General features: G+C 40.9%; 2 protein-coding genes across 5 annotated transcripts in view; both read right to left on the bottom strand.

Annotated features, from left to right (window-relative positions):
* Positions 1 to 13,198, bottom strand: part of LOC139383885 (macoilin-2-like) — a 31,099-nt gene extending 17,901 nt beyond the window's left edge. Inside the window, exon 1 of the mRNA XM_071128480.1 lies at positions 12,888 to 13,198. Within this exon, the coding sequence (XP_070984581.1) occupies positions 12,888 to 12,967 (80 nt within the window). The 5' untranslated portion in view covers positions 12,968 to 13,198. The remainder of the gene's footprint in view (positions 1 to 12,887) is intronic.
* A 4,057-nt stretch (positions 13,199 to 17,255) lies between these two features.
* LOC139383401 (transmembrane protein 50A) lies at positions 17,256 to 23,023 on the bottom strand. 4 transcript variants are annotated; one of them, XM_071127941.1, is made up of 8 exons: positions 22,229 to 22,265; positions 21,733 to 22,003; positions 19,175 to 19,280; positions 18,967 to 19,079; positions 18,768 to 18,835; positions 18,393 to 18,485; positions 18,207 to 18,267; positions 17,256 to 18,107 (listed from the first exon to the last, which is right to left on the bottom strand). In XM_071127941.1, the coding sequence occupies exons 3-8, from the start codon at positions 19,274 to 19,276 to the stop codon at positions 18,062 to 18,064; spliced, it is 483 nt and encodes a 160-aa protein (XP_070984042.1). In that variant the 5' UTR covers positions 19,277 to 19,280; positions 21,733 to 22,003; positions 22,229 to 22,265; the 3' UTR covers positions 17,256 to 18,061. The 4 variants fall into 4 exon arrangements, with proteins under 4 accessions (XP_070984042.1, XP_070984040.1, XP_070984039.1 ...); XM_071127939.1 differs by lacking the exons at positions 21,733 to 22,003; positions 22,229 to 22,265 and adding an exon at positions 22,906 to 23,023 and having other exon boundaries at positions 19,175 to 19,285; XM_071127938.1 differs by lacking the exons at positions 21,733 to 22,003; positions 22,229 to 22,265 and adding an exon at positions 22,906 to 23,017.
* Between the last annotated feature and the right edge of the window lie 4,364 nt (positions 23,024 to 27,387).

The following is a 27,387-nucleotide window of genomic DNA, read 5'->3' as shown; positions in this document are numbered from 1 at the left end:
AGTACGACGGCTGCGTGGTCCCATGGTGTTTATACTTGCATACTATTGTTTGTACAGATGAACATGGTCCCTTCAGGCGTTTGGAAATTGCTCCCAAGGATGAACCAGACTTGTGGAGGTCAACAATTTGAGGTCTTTGCTGATTTCTTTTGATTTTCCCATGATTTCAAACAAAGAGGTACTGAGTTTGAAGGTAGGCCTTGAAATACATCCACAGGTACACCTCCAATTGACTCAAATGATGTCAATTAGCCTATCAGAAGCTTCTAAAGCCATGACATTTCCTGGAATTTTCCAAGCTGTTTAAAGGCACAGTCAACTTACACGTGTATGTAAACTTCTGACCCACTGGAATTGTGATAGGTCTGTAAACAATTGTTGGAAAAATTACTTGTGTCATGCACAAAGTAATGTCCTAACAGACTTGCCAAAACTATAGTTTGTGAACAAGAAATGTGTGGAGTGGTTGAAAAACAAGTTAATGACTCCAACCTAAGTGTATGTCAACGTCCGACTTCAACTGTGTGTGTGTGTGTGTGTATATATATATATATATATATATATATACATACAGTGCCTTGCGAAAGTATTCGGCCCCCTTGAACTTTGCGACCTTTTGCCACATTTCAGGCTTCAAACATAAAGATATAAAACTGTATTTTTTTGTGAAGAATCAACAACAAGTGCGACACAATCATGAAGTGGAACGACATTTATTGGATATTTCAAACTTTTTTAACAAATCAAAAACTGAAAAATTGGGCGTGCAAAATTATTCAGCCCCCTTAAGTTAATACTTTGTAGCGCCACCTTTTGCTGCGATTACAGCTGTAAGTCGCTTGGGGTATGTCTCTATCAGTTTTGCACATCGAGAGACTGACATTTTTTCCCATTCCTCCTTGCAAAACAGCTCGAGCTCAGTGAGGTTGGATGGAGAGCATTTGTGAACAGCAGTTTTCAGTTCTTTCCACAGATTCTCGATTGGATTCAGGTCTGGACTTTGACTTGGCCATTCTAACACCTGGATATGTTTATTTTTGAACCATTCCATTGTAGATTTTGCTTTATGTTTTGGATCATTGTCTTGTTGGAAGACAAATCTCCGTCCCAGTCTCAGGTCTTTTGCAGACTCCATCAGGTTTTCTTCCAGAATGGTCCTGTATTTGGCTCCATCCATCTTCCCATCAATTTTAACCATCTTCCCTGTCCCTGCTGAAGAAAAGCAGGCCCAAACCATGATGCTGCCACCACCATGTTTGACAGTGGGGATGGTGTGTTCAGCTGTGTTGCTTTTACGCCAAACATAACGTTTTGCATTGTTGCTTAAAAAGTTCAATTTTGGTTTCATCTGACCAGAGCACCTTCTTCCACATGTTTGGTGTGTCTCCCAGGTGGCTTGTGGCAAACTTTAAACGACACGTTTTATGGATATCTTTAAGAAATGGCTTTCTTCTTGCCACTCTTCCATAAAGGCCAGATTTGTGCAATATACAACTGATTGTTGTCCTATGGACAGAGTCTCCCACCTCAGCTGTAGATCTCTGCAGTTCATCCAGAGTGATCATGGGCCTCTTGGCTGCATCTCTGATCAGTCTTCTCCTTGTATGAGCTGAAAGTTTAGAGGGACGGCCAGGTCTTGGTAGATTTGCAGTGGTCTGATACTCCTTCCATTTCAATATTATCGCTTGCACAGTGCTCCTTGGGATGTTTAAAGCTTGGGAAATCTTTTTGTATCCAAATCCGGCTTTAAACTTCTTCACAACAGTATCTCGGACCTGCCTGGTGTGTTCCTTGTTCTTCATGATGCTCTCTGCGCTTTTAACGGACCTCTGAGACTATCACAGTGCAGGTGCATTTATACGGAGACTTGATTACACACAGGTGGATTGTATTTATCATCATTAGTCATTTAGGTCAACATTGGATCATTCAGAGATCCTCACTGAACTTCTGGAGAGAGTTTGCTGCACTGAAAGTAAAGGGGCTGAATAATTTTGCACGCCCAATTTTTCAGTTTTTGATTTGTTAAAAAAGTTTGAAATATCCAATAAATGTCGTTCCACTTCATGATCGTGTCCCACTTGTTGTTGATTCTTCACAAAAAAATACAGTTTTATATCTTTATGTTTGAAGCCTGAAATGTGGCAAAAGGTCGCAAAGTTCAAGGGGGCCGAATACTTTCGCAAGGCACTGTATATATATATATATATATATATATATATATATATATATATATATATATATATATATATATATATATATATATATATATATATATATATATATATATATAACAATTCCTTGTGCATTTTGCTATTTGCCTCATGACTCCTGCATACTTTGTTGAATATAAACTTTCTTTACCCAACCGTGGGACAGACGGTTTGTTCCCACACTCGGGACTCTGACGTTCTATTTGTTGTTACACAGACTTTTGGCCTCCCATCCTATTCTAACCACCTCTCGCTGGCTTTGTATTCATGTTACCTAATGAAATTGCTGTACAATATGATCTTGTTGCTATCTGATGCACATTCAGATGTCCTATGCCGTGTCTTGATTGTATTACTGTTGATGATATCTGGAAATGTACATGAACACCCTGGCCTATCTACTGTTGCTAGCCCCAATTCTGACTTGTGCTCTGATATCTGCTTCACTAATTTCTGCTCTCGTAAATGCCTGGGATTTCTGCACGTTAGAACACTAGAAACGTATTACCTAAAATGGATACATTTAAAGTGTGGGTTCACAGCTCCAATCCAGATGTGTTGGTCTTTACTGAGACGTGGTTAATGAAGAGTTTTCAGATCTTCCAAAAGGTGGAGGAGTAGCAATCTTTACCAAGGATCACCTTCAGTGCTCGGTTGTCTCCACCAAGTCTGTCCCCAAACAATTTGATTTGCTGGTTTTAAAAAACTTTGTTGACTATTGCTGGGTGGTATCGTCCTACATCAGCACCGGCCTGTACACTACCTGTCCTAATCTCTCTTCTGGCCCCTTTCACTAAGTCTGAATTTGCCCTGCTTGGTTACCTAAACTGGGACATGCTTAAACCACATGACCAAGTCCTAAAGCAATGGGACTATTTTTCAGATTATTACCAATCCCACAAGGTATGACTTCAAACGCCCAGAAAAGGCTACTCTACTCGATGTTATTCTCACAAATAATCCTAATAGGTATCAGTCTGGTGTTTTCTGTAATGACCTTGGTGATCACGGTCTGTGTTCGTAATGGCTGCTCAATGAAACAACCTGTCCTGATTTGTCATAGACACTTGCTAAAAAACTTTAATGAGCAAGCCTTCCTTCATGAACTAGCCTCTCTCTGTAAAATGGTATAGAATCAGCTTGATCCCCTCTGTCCAAGACACTTGGACCTTCTTTTTTTAAAATTTTCCGTGGTATTGTTAAAAAAAATTCAATAAAGAAAATGAGAACTAAAAAACAGGTTCAGCCCCTGGTTCGACCGTGATCTTGCAGAGTTACTCCACCTCATGAATTGCATTTGGCGAAAGGCTCGGCACGCGCATGTTCAGGCTAACTGGATCTCATTCAGGAAAATTTGAAATAAGTGCATCAGGCTAACCGGAAGGTCAAAGTTAGTTACTTTAAGGAGCAATTCTCTCTGTGGGTCTAACCCAAATAAGTTCTGAGAAACGGTTAAAGACCTAGAGAATTAACCCTCATCCTCACAGCTGCCCATGTCCCTTAATGTTGATGATGTGGTTGTTACTGACAAGAAGCAAATGTCTGAGCTCTTTAAATCACCACTTCATTAAGTCATGATTCCTATTTGACTCAGCCATGCCTCCTTGCCTGTCAAACATTTTCTCATCTACCACCCATTTGAATGAGACCATCACCGATGCTTCTCCCTCTTTTTCCCCTGCCCCGCTACAAAGTTACTCCATGCAGGCAGTCACTGAGTCCGAGGTGCTAAAGGAGCTCCTTAAACTTGACCACAAAAAAAAACATCTGGGTCAGATTGTTTAGACCTTTTCTTCTTTAAGGTCGCTGCCCCTATCATTGCCAAGCCTGTCTCTCCTTTCTGGGGAGGTTCCCATTGCTTGGAAGGCAGCCACGGTGCATCCTTTATTTAAAGGAGGAGATCAAGCTGATCCTAACTGTTATAGGCCTATTTCTATTTTGCCCTGTTTATCGAAGGTGTTGGAAAAACTTGTCAATAATCAACTGACTGGCAGTCTTGATGTCTATAGTATTCTCTCGGGTATGCAATCTGGTTTCCGCTCAGGTTATGGATGTGTCACTGCAACCTTAAAAGGTCCTCAATGATGTCACAATTGCCCTTGATTCTAAGCAATGTTCTGCTATCTTTATTGATTTGGCCAAATATTTTGATACGGTAGATCATTCCATTCTTGTGGACCGGCTAAGGAGTATTGGTGTCTCTGAGGGGTCTTTGGGCTGTTTTGCTAACTACCTCTCTCAAAGAGTGCAGTGTATAAAGTAAAACAAATCTGCTGTCTCAGCCACTGCCTGTCACCAAGGGAGTACCCCCAGGCTCGATCCTATATCCCACGCTCTTCTCAATTTACAACAACAACATAGCTCAGGCAGTAGGAAGCTCTCATTTATATGCAGATGATACAGTCTGATATTCAGCTGGGCCCTCCCCGGATTTTGTGTTAAATGCTCTACAACAAAGCTTTTAGTGTCCAACAAGCTTTCTCTACCCTTAACCTTGTTCTGAACACCTCCAAAACAAAAAGGTAATGTGGTTTGGGAAGAAGAATGCCCCTCCTCCCACAGGTGTGATTACTACCTCTGAGGGTTTAGAGCTTGAGGTAGTCCCCACATACAACTACTTGGGAGAATGGCTAGACGGTGCACTGTCCTTCTCTAAGCACATATGAAAGTTGCAGGCTAAAGTTAGAGGAAACCAAGTATAGATTTATCATAAATCACTCCTCTTTCACCCCAGCTGCCAAACTAACCCTGATTCAGATGACCATCCTACCCATGCTAGATTATGGAGACATAATTTATAGATTGGCAGGTAAGGGTGCTCACGAGCAGCTAGATGTAGGACACATCACATCACTGCACTCTATACTCTGTAAACTTGTCATCTCTGTATACCAGTCGCAAGACCCACTGGTTGATGCTTACTTATAAAACCCTCTTAGGCCTCACTCCCCACTATCTGAGATATCTACTGCAGCCCTCATCTTCCACATACAACACCCGTTCTGCCAGTAACATTCTGTTAAAGGTCCACAAAGCACACACATCCCTGGGTTGCTCGTCTTTTCAGTTTGCTGCAGCTAGCAACTGGAACGAGCTGCAACAAACACTCAAACGGGACAGTTTTATCTCCATCTCTTCATTCAAAGACTCAATCATGGACACTCTTACTGACAGTTGTGGCTGCTTTGTGTGATGTATTGTTGTCTCTACCTTCTTGCCCTTTGTGCTGTTGTCTGTGCCCAATCATGTTTGTACCATGTTGTTGTTATGTTGGGTTGCTACCATGCTGTGTTGTGTGTTGCTGCCTTGCTATGTTGTCGTCTTTGGTCTCTCTTTATGTAGTGTCTCTTGTTGTTATGTGTGTTTTGTCCTATATTTTTATTATATTTTTTAAATCCCAGGCCCCTGTCCCCACAGGAGGCCTTTTGGTAGGCCATCATTGTAAATAAGAATGTGCTCTTAACTGACTTGCCTAGTTAAATAAAAAGGTTAAATAAAATAAATTAATACAATTTAAAAAACTGTTCGGGCAGGAGAAGCTGGTCCTCTCCTGAATGGCTCTCGCTGTAGGATTGTATGAATACACAGTTTTGAAGTCAAATGGTTTGGCTTACAGCAGAATCGGGGAGCTCGGACCTAGGCGGAGAAGAAGATCAGAGTCTACCCAGACCGCAGTGCCGAACTGCTAAGGCGAGGGCCACCTACAATGAGGTGAGGGCCCAGCTACACAAGCCAAATCTGAGATGCGGTTTCATTTGCCCGGAAAAACAAATCTTGACCTTCCAGAACAACATACATGTTCTCAAGACTTGAGAATCACATCAAACCCAAAACATAAAAGGGCATGAGTCAACAGATATAACCTCATTATGACTGGCTTAATATTCAGGTATGCTTATCCATCCACAATCACCTAGCCTAGTCTATGGCTATGATGCTGCCCTCAGCATTAGAAAATGGATGTTTCCCAAAATGCATACTACAGTGCTCCGAGCACGCAAATTGGAGCCCAAGAGGGTCGGAGTAGGAGTCCAAATCAAAGTACGCGAAACGGAGCATGGAGGGCACTTCTCAAATGCGTACTCCGTTTGGACATATTTTAAAGCATGCATTGATGCACATACACGCATCATTGTAATATTGTTCTATTATACATTTGGTATTGTAGATATGTAGTAGTGTAATGTTATATGATGTACTGTTTTATATTTTGTTTTGTCTGTGATGTAAGTGTCTTGGTGGGTTTGGACCCCAGGAAGAGTAGCTGCTGCCTTGGCAGCTCCTTAATAAATACAAATATGCCAATTTTTCACAATAACGCCTTGCTATCTGGAGGGCGGCTTTTTGTGGAATTCGTACCCCTGCCAATATCATAGGTGTGAGAACCTTCCACAATTTGAAAGACATTACCAGGCAACTCCCTTTTCCTATATTTACAACTTAAGTCAGCTATGCAAGCTTATGGAGTCCCATGAAATACGAAACTACCAAGCCACCCAATGATGGGATTTAGAAATAAATGATCTGGGCTCCCGAAAGAACTGATCTTTATAATATATAAACAACTTTTGGAAAGAGCATATTCTGAGCTAGCCATTAAAAAAGGATGGTCCACAGATCTCAGTGAATCTGAACAACCCTTTACTTGGAACAGAATATGGAAAAATATGATCTTGGCATCTCGTAATAATCTGAACCATCCTTTAATATATTAAAAAATGTCAAGACTATTTAACACCAAGGAAACATTTCACAATGAAATTGGCCCCAACTCCCAACTGTTCACTGTGTCCCCTAAATTAGGTAGGCACATTCTTTCATAGAACGTGGGAGTGCAGTGCAGTTAATTCATTCAGTTGGAAAATTCATTTTGAAGTGCATGAATGTAAATATTCAATTCTTTGCATCTACTATGTGTTAGTTAACCATGATAGCTCTTTGAAAATCGCTCTATTAAATCAGAGAAGATTACTGCTGGCAGGCAGCACTGCCGCAAAAATGATGTTGGCTCTTAGATGGCAATCACCTCACTCTCTCCCAATGCGCCAGTGGATAGTTACTATAAGAAGTTACAACATAATTATCAACAGTGAGAATGAATGATGCTAGTCAAGGAACAAATATACTTCACTCTGTAAAGACTAGTTTCAGCTAAAGTTGGGCTATGATAGGAGAAAACTGAGGAGAGAGAGAGAAAGAGACTTCAGAAAGTATTCACACCACTTGACATTTTGTTGTTACAGCCAGAATTTAAAATTGATTAAATTTAGATTTATCACTGGCCTACACACAATAACCCACAATGTCAAAGCTGAATTGTGTTTTTCAAAATGTATACAAATTAATTAACAACGAAAAGCTGAAATGTCTTGAGTCAATAAGTACTCAACACCTTTGTTATGGCAAGCCTAAATAATTCAGGAGTAAAAATGTACTTAAAAGTCACAAATTGCATGGACTCGCTGTGTGCAATAATAGTGTAAGGCAGGGCTGCCCAACCCTGTTCCTGGAGATCTACCATCCTGTGCGTTTTCAGTCCAACCCTAATTTAACATACCTAATTCTACTAATTAGCTGCTCAACAAGACCTTAACTAGCTGTATCAGATATGCTAAATTAGGATTGGACTGAAAACCTACAGGACAGAAAGAGGGTTGGGCAGCCCTGGTGTAAGGTCTCTCAGTCAAGCAGTACATTTCAAACACAGATTCAACCACAAAGACCAGGGAGGTTTTCCAATGCCTCACAAAGGGCACCTATTGGTAGATGGGTAAAATAAAATAAAAACAGACATTGAATATCCCTTTGAGCATGGTGAAGTTATTAATTACACTTTGGATGGTGTAGCATTAAACACAGTCACTACAAAGATACAGGAGTCCTCCATAACTCAGTTGCCAGAGAGGTAGGAAACCACTCAGGGATTTCACAATGAGGCCGATGGTGACTTTAAAACAGTTACAGAGTTGAATGGCTGTGATAGAAAACCGTGGATGGATTACCATTGTAGTTACTCCACAATTAAGGATGTTAACATTTGACCAGTCATGCTTATCAGTCTATGGGTTCATTTGTATAATTTTGTGGAATTCAATTTGTGTATTTTCGTTAGTTGTCACGCATCTTATTTATTATAAGCGCACATCACATAGAGCATTCCAGTGCATAGGCTTTAGCCTGCTGACCGTTGACTTTCAGCACATCACCCACCACTTTGCAATGTGAGCTTGAGGCAATACAAATTTTGAAAACTAAAATTAAACCTAAATGTTTTCCTTCACTACAAATAATGAGGCATGTCTTACCTTGCTTCAAAGTAGCCTTGTGAAAATCCAGCCATAGAAACTTGGAGGCAATTATTTTATGAAGACTTCCTCATGCCATTAACTAGCATTTCTCTCCTATTCTATTGGTTTTCATATCAACTTTCTTTTGCTGTCCAGATACCAAAGGCACAATCCTAGTCATATTGCCAACCCAACCCATCATAGTTTTCACTATTAGATTCCACTCTAAGTTTCTAAGTGAGATTTTCATCTCTGTCACATATGGAACCACTTGCATTCGGTGCGGTGTTTTCTGCTAACTGCATTTTGGCACATTTTTGAAAATAATGTTTTATTAACTACTAAATGACAGAAGTTGGACGTTCAATAATAGGCTGTAGCCATTTGACTGTAAGACAATAGGCTTGCTATTGTTGCATGTTTCCATTAAGCTCTTAATTAATGAAAAATGTCCAGTATGCATGCATAGTATCAAAGAGGAAGAGACAAAGCGAGAGGTTTCACCCTCGCCAAAATAAGCACATTGCATTTTTAGCGGCTTATTTTGGGCCTAAGCTTATCGCCTTTCTTCCCACCTTGGGATGACTCCCATTGCAGGGCAGAAACATAAGCATCTCGTCATTATATACAGATCTCTGATAGTATTATTTTTATCAGTTAATGAGGGTCATTTAGCAGGCAGCAAATTGTACCGAAATGTGCATCCCTATTCAGAATACTAACCTAATTGACAGACTCAAAAGAAGGAAGCATTTACAGAATAAAAATACTCCAAAACATGCATCAAGGCACTAAAGTAATATTGCAAGAAATGTGGTAAAGCAACTAACTTTTTGTCCTGAATACAAAGTGCTATGTGTTGTATTGGATTTGCCACAAACATTACCGAGTACCACTCTCCATATTTTCAAAAAACCTGGTTCATCTTAGAAAACCACCAGACGCCAATGCATTCACGATTCAGCAGGACAATAACCTAAGGCCAAATCTACACTGTAGTTGCTTACCAAGAAGACAGTGAATGTTTCTGAGTGGCCGAGTTACAGTTTTGACATAAATCTACTTGAAGATCTATGGCCAGACCAGAAAATGGTTGTCTAGCAATGATCAACAGCCAATTTGACAGAACTTGAATTTTTTTTTAAATAATTAAAATGGGCAAATGTTGCACAATCCAGGTGTGGAAAGCTCTCAGAGACTTACCCAGAAAGACTCACAGCTGTAATCACTGCCAAAGGTGCTTCTACAAAGTATAGACTCAGGGGTGTGAATTCTAAAATGAGATATTTTTTGCATTTCATTTTCAATAAATTTGCAAACATTTTTACAAATAAGTTTTCACTTTGTCATTATGGGGTATTGTGTGTGGAAGGATGAGAAAAATATATTGAATCAATTTTGAATTCAGGCTGTAACAACAAAATGTAGAATAAGTAATATATAAACTGCGCAAAAAAATAAAGGGAACACTTAAACAACACAATGTAACTCCAAGTCAATCACACTTCTGTGAAATCAAACTGTCCACTTAGGAAGCAACACTGATTGACAAATAATTTCACATGCTGTTGTGCAAATGGAATAGACAACAGGTTGAAATTATAGGCAATTAGCAAGACACCCCTAATAAAGGAGTGGTTCTGCAGGTGTTGACCACAGACCACTTCTTAGTTCCTATGCTTCCTGGCTGATGTTTTGGTCACTTTTGAATGCTGGCGGTGCTTTCACTCTAGTGGTAGCGGAGTCTGGAGACGGAGTCTACAACCCACACAAGTGGCTCAGGTAGTGCAGCTCATCCAGGATGGCACATCAATGCGAGCTGTGGCAAGAAGGTTTGCTGTTTCTGTCAGCGTAGAGTCCAGAGCATGGAGGCGCTACCAGGAGACAGGCCAGTACATCAGGAGATGTGGAAGAGGCCGTAGGAGGGCAACAACCCAGCAGCAGGACCGCTACCTCTGCCTTTGTGCAAGGAGGAGCAGGAGGAGCACTGCCAGAGCCCTGCAAAATGACCTCCAGCAGGCCACAAATGTGCATGTGTCTGCTTAAACGGTCAGAAACAGACTCCATGAGGGTGGTATGAGGGCCCGACGTCCACAGCTGCTTACAGCCCAACACCGTGCAGGACGTTTGGCATTTACCAGAGAACACCAAGATTGGCAAATTCGCCTCTGGCAACCTGTGCTCTTCACAGATGAAAGCAGGTTCACACTGAGCACATGTGACAGACGTGACAGTCTGGAGACGCCATGGAGAACGTTCTGCTGCCTGCAACATCCTCCAGCATGACCGGTTTGGCGGTGGGTCAGTCATGGTGTGGGGTGGCATTTCTTTGGGGGAGCCGCACAGCCCTCCATGTGCTCGCCAGAGGTAGCCTGACTGCCATTAGGTAGAGACCAAATGCTGCTGTGAGACCATATGCTGGTGCGGTTGGCCCTGGGTTCCTCCTAATGCAAGACAATGCTAGACCTCATGTGGCTGGAGTGTGTCAGCAGTTCCTGCAAGAGGAAGGCATTGATGCTATGGACTGGCCCGCCCGTTCCTCAGACCTGAATCCAATTGAGCACATCTGGGACATCATGTCTCGCTCCATCCACCAATGCCACGTTGCACCACAAGACTGTCAAGGAGTTGGCGGATGCTTTAGTCCAGGTCTGGGAGGAGATCCCTCAGGAGACCATCCGCCACCTCATCAGGAGCATGCCCAGGCGTTGTAGGGAGGTCATACAGGCACGTGGAGGCCACACACACACTACTTAGCCTCATTTTGACTTGTTTTAAGGACATTACATCAAAGTTGGATCAGCCTGTAGTGTGGTTTTCCACTTTAATTTTGAGTGTGACTCCAAATCCAGAAATCCATGGGTTGATAAATTTGATTTCCATTGATAATTTGTGTGATTTTGTTGTCAGCACATTCAACTATGTAAAGAAAAAAGTATTTAATAAGAATATTTCATTCATTCAGATCTAGGATGTGTTATTTTAGTGTTCCCTTTATTTTTTTGAGCAGTGTGTGTATATATATATATATATATATATATATATATATATATATATATATATATATATATATATATATATATATCACAAACACACAAAGACTTTACAAAACATTAGGAAGGTATCCTAATATTGAGTTGCACCCCCTTTTGCCCTCAGAACAGCCTTAATTCGTTGGGGCATGGTGTCGACAAGGTGTCGAAAGCATTCCACAGGGATGCTAGCCCATATTGACTTCAATGCTTCCCACAGTTACGTCAAGTTGGCTGGATGTCCTTTGAGTGGTGGACCATTCTTGATACACACGGGAAACTGTAGAGCGTGAAAAACCCAGCAGCGTTGCAGTTCTTGACACATTCAAACCAGTGCACCTGGCACCTACTACCATACTCTGTTCAAAGGCACTTCAATATTTTGTCTTGCCCATCTGATTGGCACACATACACAATCCATGTCTCAATGATCTCAAGGCTTAAAAAAATCATTATTTTCCCTGCCTCTACCCCTTCATCTACTGATTGATTAACAAGTGACCTCAACGGATTGTAGCTTTCACCTGGTCAGTCCATATCATGTTCATAATGTTTTGTACAGTCAGTGTATATATTTTTTACTCTAATAAGGATGTTTTTTATTTGTGAGTGGCAGACCACTAGTGAATATGAAGTGATTATATAAATTTGCATATTATACCTGTAACCCACATGGGAAAAAAAACAAAATAAATAAAAATGTGGTCACAAACAAAGGAAAGTATAATTTTGTAATTTGGGTGAATTATCCCTTTAACGCACATCGACATTTTTGCTGTCTGAATTACAATGAGTGTTATCTGAATGACAGGGCGCAATGCAGGCAAGGTTTGTTTGACCAACTGAGTTGGCAAATAATCTGCAAAAGGGGTGATTAACTCCTGCTAACTGTTCCATAAGTATCCAGCCAAGCTAGGAGGCTAAATAACGCTGCTGCCTCCCGTTGTAGTTAGTTAAAGTTACCTAGCTAACTGACTACTTCAGACCGCAATATGGGATAAATATCGTTATTTGAGATGCCTAATTGAAGCAGGTAGTCAAAACCAGCCCCATGCTATGGCTTGGGGCCTATCCCTGGCTAATAACCTAACGACGTTACACCAAAGAGAATTTATACCATTCCATTTAGCTAGCTAGCTAGCTATTCTATCCACAACATAGCTAGCTAGCTAACAACTTGTTACCTAGCGGATTTACTTGAATGTGAGTGACAGTGACATTTTACATTAGGAGTGACACAGTAGCTATTGTTAGCTAGCTAGATACTAGTTGACAACCCAACCCTGCAATTAAGGAGTCTTAGAAGCAAGTACCCTTAAAGCAGTGAGAACACATCACTAGTAGCCTTCATATACCTGCCGTATATACCCTCGGTGATTCGGTTCCGTTTTAACGGCCGCCGGAGTTTGCTGCAGTCCGCATTGCGCCGCTTCATCCTCCTCCCCTTCGCGTTGGCTTTTGAATTCCTACTGTAATCTTATCCAGTTTTCTTGCGTGAGCGGACAATGATAATAAATATAGTCCCTGTGAAATATAACACTGTTATTATTTTTCTACTGGAAACAAAGAAATAAATAAAATACTATTCAGGAACCTCCTCTTTTCTCAAAGCGCATGCTAGCGCTATAATTTACGTCTGTCAGGTTGTGAGACATTCGCTTTATCCAATCACTTTATTTGCCCAAAAATTTCATTTTTTGATTGATGCAAAGATGAGCCATTTATATTGCTCGTATCCACCAGAGAGGTACGGCAGACAGCATTTCGAGCGTGAGTCTCGCCATTCGACCAATTATATTATTTGTGGACAAATCAGGCATTTCTGATTGACCTATCGGTTAGCCCTGGGGCGGGTTTTCTTCCCACCGTGGAACCAATGAACACCCCGTACCGTGACGCTAAACGAGAGACACAGGCAATCTTGTTGGCCATGATTTGTGTCGATTTCAGGGGTGTAGTGCTGCTTTAGCTCCCTTAGTTTTTTATTTATTTGAGCTGTTAAAACTATTTCTGGCAAATGTATTACGATACATTCTAAATAAAGTATATCTAATTACCACTAAAATTCCATACAAAATGATAGAATGACAAACCAAACAAATATGTATAGCAACCTAGAGGTAGGTAAATTGTGGTTTCTTCCATGTCATCTCTCTGGTGCAAAAAACGATGGGGACGCTTCAATGAGGCAGCAGTCCAGGTGTTGTGATTCTGGATGGCCAGATAGCCACCTACAATGACAAGACACTGCCATCTGGGGAATGGGAAGTGACTCGTTTCAGCTAGTTTAATCTTGTTCTTGATACCATTTCTTGTTTTGAGGTGTTTTGACAGATTTAAACTGTAACAATGTATTTGACAGACAAGTGCTCATTGTGCAAATGTATTTATGTTTTCAGTAAAGATTGGAGACGAAATATAGTTTACATGTTGTCAATAATCTAAGCAAACACCGTCTGTTTTGTCCCATATTTGCAGACACATCGGCTTTGTTGCTAAACAACCAAACCATATATAAGCTACGTGTGTGCTGTGCGGATGCCCGTTGGAGGCTTGACCACTTTGCCCAATCAGAACGTTGAAAAAAAATCTAAATTCATGGTGTGTCTGCCTTTATGTTCATAAAACTCTTGGAAGTGAACGAAGCCAGAACGATATGTGTCCACTTGGTTACGGAGACACCATTCTACCTAGGTCACCCAAACCAAATCAAATTTTATTTGTCACATACACATGGTTAGCAGATGTTAATGCGAGTGTAGCGAAATGCTTGTGCTTCTAGTTCCGACAATGCAGTAATAACCAACAAGTAATCTAACTAACAATTCCAAAACTACTGTCTTATACACAGTGTAAGGGGATAAAGAATATGTACATAAGGATATATGAATGAGTGATGGTACAAAGCAGCATAGGCAGGATACAGTAGATGGTATCGAGTACAGTATATACATGAGGTGAGTATGTAAACAAAGTGGCATAGTTAAAGTGGCTAGTGATACATGTATTACATAAGGATGCAGTCGATGATATAGAGTACAGTATATACGTATGCATATGAGATGAATAATGTAGGGTAAGTAACATTATATAAGGTAGCATTGTTTAAAGTGGCTAGTGATATATTTACATCATTTCCCATCAATTCCCATTATTAAAGTGGCTGGAGTTGAGTCAGTGTCAGTGTCAGTGTCTTGGCAGCAGCCACTCAATGTTAGTGGTGGCTGTTTAACAGTCTGATGGCCTTGAGATAGAAGCTGTTTTTCAGTCTCTCGGACCCAGCTTTGATGCACCTGTACTGACCTCGCCTTCTGGATGATAGCGGGGTGAACAGGCAGTGGCTCGGGTGGTTGATGTCCTTGATGATCTTTATGGCCTTCCTGTAACATCGGGTGGTGTAGGTGTCCTGGAGGGCAGGTAGTTTGCCCCCGGTGATGCGTTGTGCAGACCTCACTACCCTCTGGAGAGCCTTACGGTTGTGGGCGGAGCAGTTGCCGTACCAGGCGGTGATACAGCCCGCCAGGATGCTCTCGATTGTGCATCTGTAGAAGTTTGTGAGTGCTTTTGGTGACAAACCAAATTTCTTCAGCCTCCTGAGGTTGAAGAGACGCTGCTGCGCCTTCTTCACGATGCTGTCTGTGTGAGTGGACCAATTCAGTTTGGTCCACTCAGAGTGGCCACCGCAAAGACCAAGGAACCTGAGCCTCTTTGGATGTTGCTGTAGCCCTGCTTGAGATATTTAGCCGACATTGGTTGAGTTGAAACGCAGGGCCCGTTCTAGCTTGGTATGTCAGGTTGGCAATTGGAAATGTGAATTGGGCCAAGTTGGCGATAATAATGCATTTAGGCAGTGGTGTAAAGTACTTAAGTAAAAATACTTTAAAGTACTACTTAAGTCAATTTTGGGGGGGTATCTGTACTTTACTATTTATATTTTTGAAAACGTTTACTTTTTAATTTCCTGCAATTTAACTTAGAAATTATTTATGATCACTACTTGGTCAATTGATTTGATAGCATCTATTCAAATAAATTCTATGAATTGATAGTTCACCTCTCTGTTTTCTTTTATTCTGTAATAGGGTATACTGTAGCCATGTGTTCAAGATAATCAAATCAAAGTTTATTTATGATACAGCGTGTACATTACACATTACAAAAAAATGCCTACTCAAAATAAATCTCTCCTCACAAACAGTGCAATGATATTAAGCTATATGTATAGTGCATTCGTAAAGTACTCAAAACCCTTGTCTTTTTCCACATTTTGTTACTTTACAGCCTTATTCTAAAATTGATTAAATTGTTTTTTTCCCCATCAATCTACACACAATACCCCATAACGACAAAGCTAAAACTGATTTCTAGAAATGTTAGAAAATGTATAAAATTAGGTCGTTGTCCTGTTGGAAGGTGAACCTTCACCCCAGTCTGAGGTCCTGAGTATTCATTCTGGATCAGGTTTTCATCAAGGATCTCTCTGTACTTTGCTCTGTTCATTTATCCCTCGATCCTGACTAGTCTCCCAGTCCCTACCTCTCATAAAATCCCCACAGCATAATGCTGCCACCACCATGCTTCACTGCAGGGATGGTGCCAGATTTCCTCCAAACGTGACGCTTGGCATTCAGGCCAAAGAGTTCAATCTTGGTTTCATCAGACCAGAAAATCTTGTTTATCATGGTCTGAGATTCCTTTAGGTGGCTTTTGGCAAACTCTAAGCGGGCTGTCATGTGCCTTTTACTGATGAGTGGCTTCCGTCTGGCCACTCTACCATAAAGGCCTGATTGGTGTAGTGCTGCAGAGGGGGTTGTCCTGGAAGTTCTCCCGTCTCCACAGAGGAACTCTGGAGCTCTGTCAGAATGACCAATGGGTTACCAAGGCCCTTCTCCCCTGATTGTTCAGTTTGGCCGGGCAGCCAGCTCTAGGTCTTGGTGGTTCCAAACGTCTTCCATTTAAGAATGATGGAGGCCACTGTGTTCTTGGGGACCTTCAATGCTGCAGACATTTTTTGTTACCCTTCTCCAGATCTGTGCCTCGACACAATCCTGTCTCAGAGCTCTGAGAGACTGTTCTCTGTAATGGGTAAGTATAACAATTGGATTTGCGTCTGCACTGATATCAACCTTGGAATCCCGGTACATTAAGGCAGCATTTCCCAAACTCAGTCCTCTGAACCCCAAAGGGTGTATGTTTTGGATTTTGCCCTAACACTACACAGCTGATTCAAATGATCAAAGCTTGATTTGTTGAATATTTGAGTCAGCCACACACCCCTGGGTTCCCGAGGAGATTGGAAAACACTGCATTAAGTTACTGATAAACAAAGTAATCAATGATGAGTGAAATGCTCTGTATCAAACAATTAATTAGGTTTTTAAAAATCCATGCAGTTTTATATCAAGCAATACATGTGCCTCTTGAAGTTATGCTGTCTAACCTAAATCATTATTTTGCAGTTTCCCAACCTAGCGGTGCAAAATTGAGATGTTGGAAGATAAAAAAGGAGACTAAAAGGTCTCCAGAGAGGCAATGTATAATTTTAACCATACAATATTCTCATGAATCTCCAAAATATTTTTTTTGTTATTTCTTAGTATGTGAAAACTGCACTGTAATATACCATGGTGATTGTTTTGTGTGAGTCAAACTTCAAATATTAGCCAAGAGAACAGAGAAAATTGAACTGTGAGAGCTGTGCATAAAGACTCATCTCACACTTGTTTTACATTTTCTATTTAATGCTGCCATAGTTGTTCAGGTTCAGTGATCTCAGTTTGGTTACTATACAAGTACTGTGAAAGTATAAGCATTGCAGTCAAAGAACAGAGATGGTGGTCAGAGCATCGAAACCTCGGAATTAAATCCTTCCTTTAAACTACACCTTGAATTATGAACTATCAGATTATGGTTCAGTAGAATGGCTTAATTACAGACCCCACATCTCGACAATAGGAAAGACAAATTGCCCACATTAAAGGTTAAATTCTTATTATCAGTAACTGTATCGTAAGAAAATAGGCTATTTACAAGACTAACACTCCCATAGATGTCATGCCCCCCCCCTGATGTATGCCCTCATCAGAAAGCAAAATATTTCTAAACATTATTAGTGCACAAATGTGTATTGTAAAAACAATAAAAAGGAAAATAATAATCTGCTCATTTATTATTTTGCACGGTTTCCAAGATAAATAATGGAAGGTAGTAAATTATTGTAACAGAATGGCTCCACACATTTGGAGTGAAAAGACACCTAGATCCCATTACAAGAATTCAAAAGAAAAGAACATTGAATTAAAAGATGGAACAGCAAATGATGCTTTAGTAAAATGTACATTTGTACAGCAACAACCAACCTACTTATAAATTAAACAAGTTCATCTAAAAAGCAAAATTATAAAGTCATTATATAAAGTGAATATTTTCTAACGCTTGAAAGACGGAAGGTAGTGTTTTGACAGGCCAAAGCGTACACTACTGTCTCATACAACAAGAGAACAGATAGTATGACAGTTGACAGACACCATTACTGCCACAAGTCTTCAGTGCGTCCAAACTTAAACACCAAGCCCCTGGAGGAAAAGATTGGGGGTTTATTTAGAGAAAAGAACTACCATAGACATTGTGTTTTATAATACTAAGGTCAAACATAAATAAAACGTAATACTTACCCAAAGAAAATGAATGCATTTTGGAAGAAAACCGCAATACCAGGATACACAACAGGTTTCTCTGTAAACATAAAAAAATACCTTTATCATTCTTTACAATGTTTTACACAGTGACGGTTCAATGTCGATGAGCTGTTTGTTTGGGGTACATAACAAGCACATGCTGAGTGGGCATGCTGGACTTACTGGGCACTACGAAACCTCCAAACAGGATCCACATGGAAGCGATGAGAGAGCCGAACGCCAGCATGAAGCCAATGAAGAGCCACACACGAGCTCCTGCAATCAGTGATACAAAGAGTTGGGAGGGATTCATTCGTGTCTGAAGGTCTCTTATTTAAACTCTATGTATGTGGGTGTATATATCTGTGTGTGTATTCTTATAGCAAGAAGTCACCAAAGAAGTCAAAAACTGGGCCCCCAGAATTAGGTAAATCATGTTACTGCAGAGGTCAAAACAATACAAACATATACAGCGAGCAATGCCGCTCAGAGCTGAACTTATCTACATCAATCTGCATTTAGAGCCAAATCCTAACTTCTAATCTCTCATACACATACCGGTCTGCCCAATGCAACCTTCACTGTAGCTGTCCCCTCTCACCTGGCCATTCGAGACAGCATTGATCCTAGATAGGTACCAAAGACAAAAGTTGAAAGAGTTAAATGTATTTAAGGAAGATTTGAACAGATAGTTCCTGAATTAAAATGGGACTGACCCCAAACCTGTATGACACATTCCCAACACAGCATGACTTACATGAGAAAAGCCACAGTAGCGATGACTCCACATGTGTGATAGGCATGATGGAAGACCGCCTCATCTGGATATTTCACAGCTGCATCAATGATTATCCACCAACCAGTGAAAAACTGCAAGAACATGAATTAAGATTTAGGCGATATGCCGCCTTTTCCTCTTTACAGTGATATAAAGTTTTCAAATGTAATAGCAAAGTAGAACCTACCAGGACTCCAGCAGCTATAGATGCCATGGTGTTTCGCCTCTCTCCCCAGTCCACATTGCACTCGCAGTCTCCGCACCGGACACTGTCCAAAAACCCTGACATGGTACTGAGCTGAAAAGTGAAGGGAAAAGGAGCTGGGTTAAAGAGTAACAGACACATGCAGGGATGGAGTTGACTATTACAGCTAGGTAGCTAATTACAGTTCATGTATAATTCCTGCACCGTGAATAAATTCACGTTTCCCATCAAGAAAATATTCTAAACTCTATTCTAAAATGTTGCACAGACACTAGTTTGTGAGATGACAGATGCCAGGCACCCACTCCACACATACAGAGTAAAGGTCTTCAAAACAAATAAAATCCCAATAAAATAAAAGGTTTCAGAGAGGATTCAAGACAGACGGGGTTCATCTGACAATTGATGCAGTTGCGCAGAATAAAAACAAAATGGTGATTCAACTCAAGTTTAAAACAATTCACTAATACAGATTATTACCAAGTGCTAAAACAATAATCAACTAAAATATTGGACCCATCCCGAAATTTATCCTTGGCTTTCCCACCCGACACTAATAAATGTATTTATTTAAAAAATTGAGACCCGTTCCCAAATGAACCTGTGGACAGTCATACCCGTTCCAAAAAGGCCCGTGGAAAAACAGACCAGTGCCGGTTCGGATCCGAAGACCCTTTCAGATCCGAGAATATAAAGAAACCCCAGACTGGGCACTGTCAATAAACAAGCAATATTGGCCAAACTATCCACAGTTACGTGTCCTTAACTGCCAATAACACATTACAAAAAACTGTTGCGTTTCGATGTGTAACAAATTCAAAACTTTATAGCCTATTGTTTTATTGGTTTTTACTTTCCTAAAATAATAATTGTCTACCTCACGGTTCAGCTGTCAGAGATTCGGTCATTGCATGCATACAGACCTATCAGCCTGGGCATCCACTGCATGATACTAATATTTAAAATATAAAAAGGCCTAGCCCTAGAGAAACTAAGAAAATGATAAAAGACATGCCAGCGTCATGTTCCTGACACCAACATGCATTCTGTCAAACATCCTTTCTGAATTTAAAAGTAATCCTCAAATGAATCATCTAGTTTTTCAAAAGTATCTGATTTCACATTTTTTGCGGGTAACGTAACAGTTACCGTTTTTGTAACCCCTTACATGTAATCTGTTACTCCCCAACCCTGATTGTTAGATTAAAAGGAGTAAGTCCGAGCCTCCCGGGTGGCGCAGTGGTCTGGGGCACTGCATCGCTAGCTGTGCCACCAGAGACTCTGGGTTTGCACCCAGGCTCTGTCGCAGCCGACCGCGACGTCCGTTGGGCGACGGACAATTGGCCTAGCGTCGTCCGGGTTAGGCCGGTAGGGATATCCTTGTCTCATCGCGCACCAGTGACTCCTGTGGAGGGCCAGGCGCAGTGCACGCTAACCAAGGTGCACGGTGTGCAGTGTTTCCTCCGACACATTGGTGTGGTTGGCTTCCGGGTTGGATGCGCGCTGTGTTAAGAAGCAGTGCGGCTTGGTTGGGTTGTGTTTCGGAGGGCGCATGGCTTTCGACCTTCGTCTCTCCCAAGCCCATACGGGAGTTGTAGCAATGAGACAAGATAGTAATTACTATCAATTGGATACCACGAAATTGGGGAGAAAAATGGGGTAAAATGTATTTAATAAAAAAAAGAGTAACTCTGGTATGCCTAAAACATTCTTCCTCCCCTCAAATTCAACTGTCAGAGTCAGTTGGAGCGCCAGTGTGCACTGCCTAGCTAAGCCTAGTAATAGCCATACCACACCAAAACTTCAAAAGTTTCTTAACTTACTTTTGATATTACCCTAATAAAGATAATTCATTGTTTATAGGGAAAATGCAAACAGGTTATTATATTGCGGCATTAAATTAAGTTTTGCATCTAGCCCTCTGCTTTTTCCTTTGAGTGCAAGTAACCCTATAGTAGGCCTACCCATCATTATATTATATTGCAGCAAAAACATTACAGTTGGAACTTAATTTGGCCAAAGAAAATACTCAACAGAATGAAACACACATATTGCATATTTAAAGAACTGGTTAAACCTTCAGAAACGTTTTCAACAGGCTAGGCCTATAATTGCAGCAATTACCAAAGGCGGCAAGTTCCTACCGTAGGCCTACCCAACAAACGACAGAAATAGGATAATGATATTAATTTCACAACAGGTCTTCTTTGAACCTATTTTAAAAGAAATACAGAACACAAAATAAAAACAGTATAAACTTAATTTAGAAAATTCTCAACAAAATGAAACAGAACTATTTTTTTATATTTAAATAACTGGTTTAGATATGTAAATAGGACTAAAATAATAATGACATACAATAATAAAAACGAAAAATAAAAGTTCAAAATTGCATCAAACCTGAATAGCGGGTTGCACACAGTACACCTGGTCCGATTACGTTATCCTCATCTTTATCCACTACAATATTAAAACAATCCCCTTTTCGGTTTATTTTCACTATACTCTTAATAAATTGTATTGAGTCGCAATTGGCTTACACAGATAGGAAGCTTGCGCAGTTGACATCACCTCACAAATTAAATGAACAGAGGAAGGATCCAAATCGGGTCCAGTCAGTAAATAACGTTTAACCAGACCAGTGCTGTTTATATCAGACCCGAGACAAAAATCAAAATGTAGGACCTGGACCTGCTTCCAGGTCGTTTCTCGGAATATCTGGTATGTTGGACCCGTGAAGACGTCTAATAGAGACATAGTAATGGCGTATTTTTGTAGGCACCAACTCTGCCATGGTTCGTTGCACCAAGCCTATGGAGAAAATTGGATGATAAACGCGAAACATAATGTCTGCGATAAACACAGGTTTAGGAGATCTTATGTTTTGTTCTACGAGAAATATTCATCAGCTAACGTCACTTTGTGTATTTTTAATCATTTATAAGATCACATAAAGGCTACGACATTCATAAAGGGCATATTAATTTACTGTTATTATCCCAGATAACAAACGTATAAAATCATTTTTTCTCATACCTTTTTTCGGCGTTTATACCGAAACCCTATTTTTTCGCCATTAATTTTCCCATAGGGATGCCTGAACGAACCAGAGAACTCGTTTCCCGGATTTTAGGACTACAAGGACTTCATGGGACATGTAGTCTAGCTATATTTCCAACAGCTTAAAACTGCGAGAGGAAACGATCGTTAAATTGGCAAGGGTCTGCTATCGATCCTTGGGCCGTCCCAACTCTGAAGTTAGGGTTTATAGGTGGGGACCACACGAGGATCCCGGCTCAGTATACCCGAGCTTTCAGTGCTAAGGATTCTAACACCCCATGCATGCTTTTTACCCCTATCCGTGTGTTAAGTCAGTTCGAGTGGCGTTAACAAAGAACAATGTTGACGCTCTCAACCGCATAAGCTCTCAAACACGAAGAATCACCCGAACAAACGTTTTCAGGAATCACACTAATTATAATAACTTACGTGTGTGTATATAAATATATATAATTATTGTTTCAAATAAATCGATACTGCGACAGTCCCATTTGTAGGTTTGATTGTCCATTGTTCAAAGCATTTCCTTCCTTGAAGGATCCTTTGTGTTGGGACGCAACGCACGACCCAGTAACTCAAACTACAACATCTCAACGGCAATAACAAACACTCATTAGACATGGTACTGTCACCTAATATTCAGAGTTAATTACCTTTTCTTTTTGGGGTTCGTTATGGAACCCCTAGACGCCGTTTATTAGCCTATACTTTGCTTCTGAGAGAGCTGAGACACGCGCCTGCTCAGTTCACTTTCCACGCCCCTTTGATGTTGGATGCGCCAATGCCATTTTTGTAGATCAGCACAGTACTGTATTCACCATAGATTGTTCAATGTTCATCAATTCAGTAGATTAAATACCATACTTAAATAAAAACGTACGTTTCAATTGCACTATTTTATAATAATAGTAAAAAAAATTAAAAGAGAATTTAGAGCTATGTTACGTAATCACTATGGGCCAATGGGCATACAGTGTAAGCTGTAACCACTCACTGTCTGCATCTCTCTGGCATAGTAGAGGGAAACCATTGGTTAGAGGATTGTTTCATGACTTTCCATTTCCACGAGACAGTCACATGAGATCACAAGTGTCATATGACTTGCTGTTTTCTTTTTCTACCCTTTGTAAAAAAATATATATCATGACTAGAACATCAGAATGTATAGCATGATATAAGTAACGTTTCTGACAATGTTTACATTCATCTTTATTAACATGTGGTCAGTACATGGGAATGGAAGGTTAAAACAAATGCCTGAGAATAACTTTTTGCATGACATTTTCATAAAATACAGCTGTAGTACTTTCCATAATGGTATACCATTGTTTACAATAACAATAGAATTCAGATATGGCTGAGATACTTAAGTTGCTAAAGAGCATATCAACTGTAGGAGTGCCTTGGAAGTCCAACCATTTTCACTCATGCCCTGTGACTCAGAAACGGTCTCAAAAGTAATAAACAAAGGGAGGTGTTGGTGTCATGATGTGCAATCCCATTGCAAAAAAATGTCTTATCTCCAGTGTAGTAACCCCAGGCACAGGAGAACCTGCTGGTGACCTAGATTGCTCCCAGCACAACTGCAGAAGTCTGAGAGGTGGAGGGATGAGTGATTGGGTAACATAAGAAAGGGGAAACAGAGTGAGGGAAGTAGGACAGAGAGCAATAGTCAATAAACTGTAAAATTGAGAAGATGCTGAATCATTTTGTTGCAACGCCAGTGAGATGTGGCCCTTATTGATATGTGCTGTTGGGTGTGTAAAGAAGACAGATCAATGCAACAGACAGGGCTGTCAATTATCATCCATAGAACATGGCATGGTACTCCCACGTTGCTTACTTATGTGTATAGACATTATATGAATGAAAAAAGGTGTGTACAGCAGTAGTTATATAGGATGAGTCTTGGCTAGAATACAGCATATACATATGAAGTGGGTAAAACAGTATGTACATTTTATTAAAAGTGACCAGTGTTCAATGACTATGTAGATAGGGCAGCAGTCCTTAAGGTGCAGGGTAGAGTACCGGGTGGAAGCCAGCTGGTACCAAATAAAATGTTATTGGTCACATACAGTACACATGGTTAGCAGATGTTATTGCGAGTGTAGTGAAATGCTTGTGCTTCTAGTTCCGACAGAGCAGCAATATCTAACAAGTAATCTAACAATTCCACAACAACCTAATACACACAAATCTAAGTAAAGAATAAGGTACTGGGCGGAGGCTACTTAACAGTCTGATGGCCTGGAAATAGAAGCTGTTTTTCAGTCTCTCCGTCCCAGCTTTGATGCACCTGAACTGTCTCCGCCCATCATAATAAAAAGGTAATACATTTTAAAAGTTAAAATCCAAATCTTTATGACAAGGCCCACAGAAATCCTATTGAATGAATAGGGATTATACATGTAATTTGATGATTAAGCACATGCATACATAGGAGGTCCCGTACTGGGAAGAAATTACATTACTTTCACCCCTGCTTATTATCAGAAAATGTCGCTGTAGTGATAAACCTTCCATTAGAAGTGTTAATATCTAATCAGTATTAACACAGGAATAAGGTCAAAAGTACACTGTGTGAGTTGACAAAATAATTATATTCAACTAGGTAGAGATGCATGCTACTGCCTCACAGAGCTAAATGTGAGACATGTTTCTGAAAGTGTATGTGAAACCAATGTCTATGACAGTATAAGTGATGTAACCTGGTAATGTTGGTTAATGTGGATATGTACTGGATAGACAAGAGCTGCAATGATCTGGAACACAAGTCACTGAGGTTACACCTCTAGTGTGTTCTGGTTGGCCCTCTGGATGCAGTTGAACACCTGCTCCTTGTCACTGTACATGGTAGGGTACTGCCCAGGAGGAGATACAAAAAGACAGTGATAAGGAGCTGTATGGTACTTGTGCCAGAAATATGGTACTTGTGCCAGAAATTAGGGATAGTATAGTATCTGTGTACCACAACTGCATAATCATCATTACGCTTCTAACACACCGACAGCGTAATTGTGCAAAATAGTATGAAGCATCATCTGGATATGTATGCAACAGAAGTTCACCTTCTGCTACCATTTCTGTCAAGCCGTCTACACATACAGTGCATGTTTGACGTATGCACCACACCGAACGCACTGCCTCTGCAACGCAATGCTGCAAGGCAAACGCAGCATTTCATTGGAAATGAATGTCCTTCTGGTGTACCAATATGCAATGATGCTGTCGGTGTGTTCGAAAGCGTTATACCCTGACTATACATTGTTGGCATCGCGTGCGCGAGCATTGCAAAATAAATGTAGATATCTATATTATTCAATTATTGCACCCACACTGCTCACGCGTGTCAACGAGCATCTGCGTTGCCAAGTGCTAAAATAGAAGTCAGTTCTATTTGTGATGCAGATCCCGCTGCAAGTCCTGCCTATCCCATCTCCTCATTGGTTTATAGAAGCAGATAACCAATGAGGAGATGGCACGTGGGTATACCCACGTGGGTGATTGAAAGACGAACTGTGTTGTCAGTTGTGGTAATACTATGAAAGTTTAGATGCCAATCACTATATAAATTCAAAGAAGAATAAGCCTGGACGGAGGAGAGATGACTAGAAATGATTCAGTTGACCATTTTATGTGTGGACTAATTGTCGGAGGACCTTGTGCATTTCTGGTAAAATAACTCAATGTTTATATCCCAGGACAAATTAGCTAGCAACAGCAAGCTAGCTAAATAGGACAAGTTAGCTAGCTAGCTAATTTGCCATAACTGTTTAATGCTTTTTGGCCTGTCCCCAAATTTATATAATTGGTTCTGGGTTTGTTTTGATATTTTAACCTGCTGTCTTGATCACGTTTGTGGGGGCACAAAATCAATTTGCGCATGATGGCGGCCGGTTTGGGTACAGTGTAATACTTGACATAAAGGGAAACAAATGTACATGTAGCTAGCTATACCACATGAATCATCAAGTGTCCTGTATTTATACTGCACTAGCAAGTTCACTTATGCGTTTTTCTTGCCCCATTCAAGTCTACTCATGTCTGGCAAGAAGTGACTGACTGACATTGCATGAAGCTCCCAATTAGAGCAGGACTGGATTTTTTTTTGTTTTAAATTGTATGTATTTAACTAGGCAAGTCAGTTCAGAACAAATTCTTATTTACAATGATAGCCTAACCCTGCCAAACCCTAACAACGCTGGGCAAATTGTGCGCTGCCCTATAGGACTCCCAATAACGGCCAGTTGTGATACAGCCTAGAATCAAACCAGGGTCTGTAGTGACACCTCTAGTGCCGAGAGAGTGCCCTAGACCACTGTACCACTCGGGAGCCTCAGATCATTGGGCTATGTTCCAGGTGGTTTACAGGGCTAAAATATACTGTAGCGACCAGCACAGACAGCTGTGTGTTATGTGTTAGGCTAGTAGGTGGTTGTGTTGTACTTACCAGTACCCAGTGTTCGCGGGGTCCGACATGCAAATCAACCTGCTATCTGCCAATCACAAGAATGCCTGGAATGTTCTGATGCCGGGCATCCTGGTGGTTGGCGGAGTGGAGTGGAGGGGGGTTGGGCAGGGGGATGGAGCATTGGAAGTTAAGACCAGGTTTAGCCTTTGTTCTCTCTCTTACGTCTGGGCTTCACAAGAGAAGGTCACGATTGGCTTGTGGATTATCTTTCATTTATTTGGCGTGGGCTACGGCCAAACAGTAGCATGTGTAAAGTTGGTTTAATAAACCGTCAATTCGTAAACTCAATCCTCTGCCTAGCTACCGTAGGTGTGAACGGGGGTTGAAAATGCTTCGAGGGAATCCGAAAGTGAAGGTGGAGGTAGGGGACGATTATGGCCAAGGAGGTGCGTGTGCATGGACGTCGAAGGATCTGGCTGAGGAGATCACCAGGGCGTCGGAGCCCAGAGGCCGCTTGAGGGAGCGGCGGGAGCTCTTGGCTGTTGTGGCTTCCGTCAAACACTTCAAGTACTACCTAGGTGGCCTGCCCTTTACTGTAAGGACTGACCACTCTGCTCTCCAGTGGCTCATGTCGATCAGAGAGCCAGAGGGGCAGGTGGCACGCTGGATGGAGAAGCTTCAGCCGTATGACTTCGCAGTGGTGCACAGGGCAGGGGCACTC

Source organism: Oncorhynchus clarkii, chromosome 25 (genome assembly GCF_045791955.1).
Source record: "Oncorhynchus clarkii lewisi isolate Uvic-CL-2024 chromosome 25, UVic_Ocla_1.0, whole genome shotgun sequence".
NCBI classification, from domain to species: Eukaryota; Metazoa; Chordata; class Actinopteri; order Salmoniformes; family Salmonidae; genus Oncorhynchus; species Oncorhynchus clarkii.
Note: the sequence above shows the minus strand (reverse complement) of the source record. Positions and strands in the feature narration are given on the sequence as shown.

Coding starts and splice junctions, on each gene's coding strand:
- LOC139383401 (XM_071127939.1), bottom strand. CDS start 19,276: ATGTCAGGGTTTTTGGACAGTGTCCGGTGCGGAGACTGCGAGTGCAAT. Junction 19,080..19,174: donor CTATAGCTGCTGGAGTCCTG/GTAGGTTCTACT, acceptor ATGTTCTTGCAG/TTTTTCACTGGTTGGTGGAT. Junction 18,486..18,767: donor AGGTTGCATTGGGCAGACCG/GTATGTGTATGA, acceptor CACTGATTGCAG/GAGCTCGTGTGTGGCTCTTC.